The sequence below is a fragment of the Talpa europaea genome (genome assembly GCF_964194135.1).
Source record: "Talpa europaea genome assembly, chromosome: 2".
Classification (NCBI taxonomy): Eukaryota; Metazoa; Chordata; class Mammalia; order Eulipotyphla; family Talpidae; genus Talpa; species Talpa europaea.
The window spans coordinates 127,028,881-127,035,903 of NC_140068.1; the positions used below are offsets into that span (position 1 = coordinate 127,028,881).

Here is a 7,023-nt window from a genome sequence, read left to right on the forward strand (position 1 = left end):
TATGAAAAGATTTTAATTTTCTTTGGAGTCAATATGCCCATGTTTTTCCAAAGTCACATTTCCCAGTTCCCTCTGTACCTATAACAGACCACATGACATTATTTTTTTTTTAAAGATTTATTTATTTATTTATACAAGCACTGGGTACAGTCAGAAGCACGGGAGGGTGAGAGAATTCACCAGAGCCAGAGTGGGGAGCAGAGCAGGCAGAAGGACCGAAGTACACTGCTGAGGGGAGCAGCGGGCGGCAGGAGAGGTCTGCGCGCCATGCGGGACCCTCCTCCATTGGTTGGGGAGCAGCCGGGGATCGAACCGGCGCTGCAGAGGCCACGGGCAGCTTCGCAGCCCAGCGCTCAACCGCTGCGCCACCGGGGAAGCTCACACATGACATTATTTTGACTAATGAAATATAGGTGAAAAATATATATTTTGAGTTAGCATACGTCAATTTTTTTTTTAAAGGGGAATTAGTGAGGGGGCAATGAGTGTGGACCTCTGGGCATGGAGTGTTCCAGACAGAAGATGAGTGATTGCAAGCGTCCTGGGAGGGACCATGTCTGGAGGGCCCCAGGGAGAGCCAGAATGGCGGTGCTGCTGGCATGCAGGTGTCGGGAAAGAAAATAATCTTTGTCCATCCTGGTAAAGATTTATGGGCGCACCATACAATAAAATTATAGAGCAATCAAACAATTCCCTTCTGTTAAATCTTTTGTCACACGCTCCTTCACTGCAAAGTTTAAGAACTGAGCAATTTTCAGTTGCTACCATTTTGTCTGGAAGAAGGTCATACACATGGAATGATGCAATAGGCAACCTTTTGAGACAGACTTTGTTTCCCCTCTGCATATCACCTTTAAGCTCTGTCTGGGTTGTTGAGTGCATCAGTAGGTTTTTATCTATTTACTATTGAGTAGTATTGGATGGTTTGTACATATTTTTCATCCATTTACACATCGAAGGATATTGGGTTGTTTCCAGTTTTTGGTGCTTGTGAATAAATCTACCATAAGCTTTCTATTATCAAGCCCATTCCATGATATTTTAATTTAAGTTATTGCATTTTTTGATGTACATTTAAATATCCTATGTTTTTTAATAGCGGTTTTAGGTTCATACCATCCTATCCCAGCCGCTCATGTACGTGAAGGTGCTCATCCAGGTGGGATATGAGCCTCTGCCTCCAACAATAGGCCGAAATATTTTTGGGTGGCAAGTATGTCAGCTTCCTGGGCTCTTTTGTTATGCTCAGCACATTGCGAGCATCGATGGGAAGCGTGGGTTGTTCACAGGCTTAACACCAAGACTGTGTTCAGGAGTCCTTGGAACTGTGGTCCATGGTAAAGTTTTACAGCATTACCAGGAGTGTGATAAGAATGAGGAGTTAGGACCTGGAAATGCACAGAAAGAAGTTTCATTTTGCTTTGACGGAGTTATCAAGGAGACAACTCGAGAGATGATGGCCCGTTCTGCTGCTGCCCTCATCACACACCCCTTCCATGTGATCACTCTGAGATCTATGGTACAATTTATTGGCAGAGAATCCAAGTACTGTAGACTTTGTGACTCCATTGCAACCATCTATCGGGAAGAGGGCATCCTAGGATTTTTTGCAGGTCTTATTTCTCGCCTCCTAGGTGACATCATTTCTTTGTGGCTCTGTAACTCACTGGCTTACCCCGTCAATACCTATGCACTGGACAGTGGGGTTTCCACCCTGAATGAAATGAAAAGTTATTCCCAAGCTGTCACAGGAATTTTTGCCAGTATGTTGACCTATCCCTTTGTGCTTGTCTCTAATCTTATTGCTGTCAACAACTGTGGGCTTGCTGTTCGGTGCCCTCCTTACTCCCCAATATATAATTCTTGGATAGGTTGCTGGTATATGCTACAAAAAGAGGGAAATATGAGCCAAGGAAATAGCTTGTTTTTCCGGAAAGTCCCCTTTGGGAAGACATTGTTGTGACCTGAGAATGTTAATTTGAAGATGTGGGACAGGGACAGTGATGTTACTATAGTCCCAGATGCACAGAATTATGGGAGAGAATGTTGATTTATATACAGTGTGGCGTGCTTTTTTAATAATCATTTAATCTTGGGAAAATGGAGGTGTTTGGTGTCTGCCTTTTGTGTTCTTTATCCCAATGTAGCATAATTTACCACTGGTACTTTCCCTTGGGTCATTCTGAAATGGGACATTTTTGCTCCAGACTCTATTTAACTTAAGCGAAAAAAAAAAAAATTACGTTTTCCTAAAGGGACAGGCAAATTGTCATATGATTTGAGTCTCATTTTAAAGCTTTGTAAAATGAAGAATACAATCCCAAGAAGAGAAATAATTCTGTAAAACTTAAGAAAATGAATAAAGCAAACTGTGTCGCAGGAAAAAAAAAACAAAAAAAACAAAAGTGAACAGAAAGCACAGTGTCTCCACATACTCTGCCCACCAACATGGCAGCCCTCCCTACTCTCAACATCCTGCCCTGGAGTGGAACACTGTCATACAGCCAACCAATGTTACTGTATTTTCAGTTCTAAAATTTTCATTTATAACTTTTTTATATCTTCTATTCTCTCATTAAAATCGTTTGCAGTTACTGGCTTGAGCATTTTCATAAGGGCTGCTTTAAAGTTTTCAGATGATTCCAAATTCCACGTGTAGGGTAAATGAAGTAATCAGGTCATTTTATATCCTCCGGCCTCTGTGGATGCCCAGGGCTGATGGGTGAGGAAGGGGCACCCAAGCCTTTGATAATGGACACCTGGGCCCAGGAGCACAGGACTTGCATGTGTGACCGCAGGCACCTGTGCTGATGGGGCTGTAAGGGCAGCGACACTACAAGCACCACATGGACTGGGGGACCACTTTGAGGTGAGACCACGAGATGACAGGAGACTGAGAATGCCAGAGAACACCAGAGAGAGATCAGAGAAAGAGAGCAAAGATTGCAAGGAGCTGGAAAGCTTGTCAGCCTCTAGGCACCCCGGGACACCCTGCCTGGCCCATGCCTGCCTCCTTGCATGCCAGCTTCCCTGCCTGGTGTGCCTGTGTACCTGGTTCCCTGAGAGAGCATTAAAACCTGTAAAATCCACTAGGACTTCTGGACTCTTGTGACTCGTCTGCCTGAATCCACAGTGAACCGGCCCTGTACATGTTTGCACTAGACCATCATGCCCTCCTGAGCTGATGCCTGTTGATTGTCTCTCCCATGAGAACTGAAATTTTCCTGCCAGTTCACATATCCAGTAATTTGGGATTACTATTTAGATTACTTGGCTATTTTGATTAGACTCTGTACCTTGTTTAAATTTTATTGAGAATATTGACTTTTTTTTTTTAAGTCAGCCATCGGTGTGGTTAAGTCATAAACACAAGTTCAGACCAGTATTCTGTGGATTAAGCTGTCAAAGTCTTTGCAGCACTAGTTGAAGCTATCCCCCGTTATTTGCCACCGCTAGTGTCCTGTCTGGTGCTTAGGTGGTGATTTCTTTTAGTCAGCCCGTGCTGCTATAACAAAATTCCATAGACTGGGTGCTTAAACAACAAGTATTTATTTCTGACTATTTTGGAGGCCAGGACATCCAAGATCAATTCACATTGGTGAGGGGCATTTTAGCTAGCTACCCTCTTACTATATCCTCACCTGTCAGAGAGCGATCATCTGTGAAAAGTTTCTTCTCATAAGGGCACTAATGCAATTTTTTAGAGACTTAATTATATATGCATACAAAAACTAGGGTATAGGCCAGAGGTGTGAGGGGTAAGAGGATTCACCAGAAACAGAGTGGGGAGCAGAACAGGCAGATTGACTGAAATACACTGCTGAGAAGAGCAGCAGGTCATACAGGAGAGTTCTGCTGCACCATATGTGGGTCAGCTCCCTGGCAGGGTTCCAATTCAGGCCACAGCAGTGATAGTGCTGAGACATAACCCCTAGGGCACCAGAGAGGCCCCCATATGTGTACTTTCATCTCATCATATCAGATATTATTAAAATTTGGCTCTCAGAATGATAAAATAAGGAAGGCAATTTTTATTGCTTCAACCAGGACATTTTGAACTGAAGTCCTGGGTATTTTTATTCCATAAATAAGTGGTGGTGAAGAATAACTACTACAACAGTACTAACAACAGTAGCAAAACAGTGCCAAGGAGGGGACAGGTCACTAATAATGTGTTGTCATCTGTGTGCACAATTGTATAAGCACTGAGGCTTGGGTCCAACAGCAAGAAGAAGTTTATTTAATTAATCATCACCATGAGTGAAACTGAGCTCAAACTCGATTGGTCCGTTGCCTGATTAGTCCATTTATGACATTGGTGCCAAATTTAAAAGGGAAAAGCCTGGAACCTGCACAGAGGTCAGGGCAGGCTTTTGGGCTGGAGTGGGCACGGTGGGGATGGAGGCGCACCATACCCAGGGACCTTGGATGGGCCAGTTTAACTGCAGCAGGAAGGAATGGGGGTTGGGGGGGTGTAGGGAGGAGGAAATGGCTGCAAAGTGGGCTCTGCTGGGAGCCTGCTATGTTGACCTGGCACTCTGTGGGTCCCTCTGCCTGCAGCTCCAAGGATCAGCAGCACCAGAACTTCCCTAGAGGGGCCCAATGCTCCTCCAAGTCCCCCTGGGCCAGAGGCCATAGGGCTCAGGGCTGCCTCTGGTACCAGAGACCCAGGGCTGTGCCCTCTGGGACAGCAGGACATGGGAACCATGGCCACTGCTGCCTCTGCTGTGAGTGGCTGGGCCCCTGGCCCACAGGCAGCACACGTGGGCAGTGGGCAGGGAAACTCCCTTCTCTGCTGCTGCTTTCAGAGCTGTCTGTGCTGGCTGACCACAAGCTACACAAAAGGGTGGTCCCCAGGAAAGGGGAGGTTCCAGTTTCCCTGCCCAACCCAAGGAAGAGTGAAGCTGAGCAGGGAGGAAGAGAAACTGGAGAGAGACTGGGAGAAAGAAGGAAGATGGAGAGCCAGAAGGAGGCCTGGAGGAGGCACATGGAGCAGAGACATGCGAAGAAGCTGCACTTGCTTCTTGGTCTTGTTCTGGTTAAAACACTAGATGTGGGTGAGAGGACCATGGGGAGGTTAACAATGGCAGCTTTTATCTTGATTTTGATTTTGCAGCTTCTGTCCCAGACATGCTGGGCTTCTTCTGCCCTTTCCTATGGGTCCCCCCCAGAAGGTACCTTAGACTTGTGGCAAGTTTCAGGCTTCACTGGCCTTGTTTTGGCCCAATGTGCTTGACTGGGCATTTACCCACGAAGGGGTGGGTAACTTTGGGTGCTTGATTTGGAAACTGTATTATCTATTCTTTCCCTCTTCTTCTTTTTATTGCTCACTAATGATATCAAAGTTCCTTTCTATTAGAGGTCTTTTGCACTAGAGTATGTGTTGTGTTGATGCGGTGGATGGCAGAAACTATTTAGAGCAGGCAGGTTTGGGGGTTCTAGGCTGTCCCTCACCTTGTTGTGTAACAGGTGTACATGCGGGGACACTGGCTCTAGCACAGGCAACACACCTGCTGCTTAGGCTGTGGGGGGAGCCCTGTTTTGTCCTGTGGCTTGTGCCGTGTGGACCCGTTTCACTACTACTCAGTCGTTACTATAATCTGCATTCTTACTAGCCTCACCTCAGTGTGAGACAGCCAAGATAAAAGAAATTGTGGGCAGTAGGATGAGTTGTCCCAGTCCTATTTGAACAGGAGGACTAAATCATGGACTGGCCAGTCCTGGCCAAGCAATTGGGCCCGCTACACTGACGTGAAGCACCCTGGGAGATAAAAATTACATCCTGGCACCTTCATGGTGTGGTCCTTCTAGGCTTCTCATTGTTCTGCACATGGACTCTCAGTAATTTTTTTTCTCCTGCACCACACAGTCTAAGGACACAACTAATGATTATCTCCTCATTTCCTGGAGGGAGGAAACTGAGCACCCACACACAGCAAGAACATCATCATGTGCACAGGCACAGGCAGAGCCCAACCCAGAAGCAGGTCCCTCCTCTCTACCTCGGGAACTTACCTTTTTTTTTTGAAAGGTTTATTTATTCATGCATACAAAAACCAGGGTATAGGCCAGATGCGCGAGAGGGTAAGAGGATTCACCAGAGACAGAGCAGGGAACAGAACAGGCAGACTGACGAAATACACTGCTGAGGGGAGCAGCGGGTGAGACAGGAGAGGTCTGCTGCACCATGTGGGAATCTTGCCCACCACTGGGATCGAACTTATGCCGGCCGGGATCAAACTCGTGCTGCAAAGGGGGTCCTTCACCATAGCCCATTGGGCCCTCTTCCTACCTTGTTTCCTGCTCTTACCCCCACCCCATAGCTTCAATTCTGCAGTCATATTTCTAATTTGTTTGTTGATCAAATTCGTGCTGCAAAGGGGGCCCAAACTTACCCTTTAAATAGCTCCTCCTAACTCCCCTAGGAGAACTGGGTCATATTCTGCTTTCCCAAACTGGCTCCCTCATGCATGAGTCTAATAAATCCTTACCCGGTTCAACTACCATTAGCACTCTCTGGTGAATTCTTTCCCTAGAGTGCAAAGAACCCACTCTTGGGTTGTGGTCCTCTAACAAGTGCAAATGGAAAAATAATGAAGAAACAAATGATGTCTGAATAATATTTTGAAAATAGTTTTGACCCATGGATTCCCCGCAAAGTTCCTGGGGACTTCAAGGGTTCCACAGACCACACTTTGAGAAATGCTTTTCTGGTCAACTAGGAGAGTTTTCCAAGTGTTCTTCTATGTCTTTGCCTCCTCTTCATTTCCTAAAATCCCTCTCTTTGGGTTGGATTCCCTGACTTCCAAAGCTTGTTTTAGATCTTTGCCCTGAACTCTTCTACAACTCACCCCTCAGAAACGGGATGCCAGAGAGTGTCCACTGCCTGAGACAGGAGATGGAGGGACAGTGCTTCCCTTTGGGACTGGGAAGTTTGTGCCTGTTTGGGTTTTGTTTTATACCAGCTTAATATGGCGTCTCAGCTCAGAGAGAGATCTGACATATTCTTTAAGAGGAATACTA

The 7,023-nt window shown here is 46.0% G+C and overlaps 1 protein-coding gene across 1 annotated transcript; it reads left to right on the plus strand.

Moving 5' to 3' along the window:
* Positions 1-851: 851 nt before the first annotated feature.
* On the plus strand, positions 852-1,963 carry LOC311167228 (mitochondrial carrier homolog 2-like; the record flags this gene model as incomplete). The annotated part of the gene is made up of 1 exon (XM_084228086.1): positions 852-1,963. Exon 1 carries the CDS (start codon positions 1,136-1,138, stop codon positions 1,961-1,963), a length of 828 nt encoding a protein of 275 aa, XP_084084212.1. The 5' UTR covers positions 852-1,135.
* Between the last annotated feature and the right edge of the window lie 5,060 nt (positions 1,964-7,023).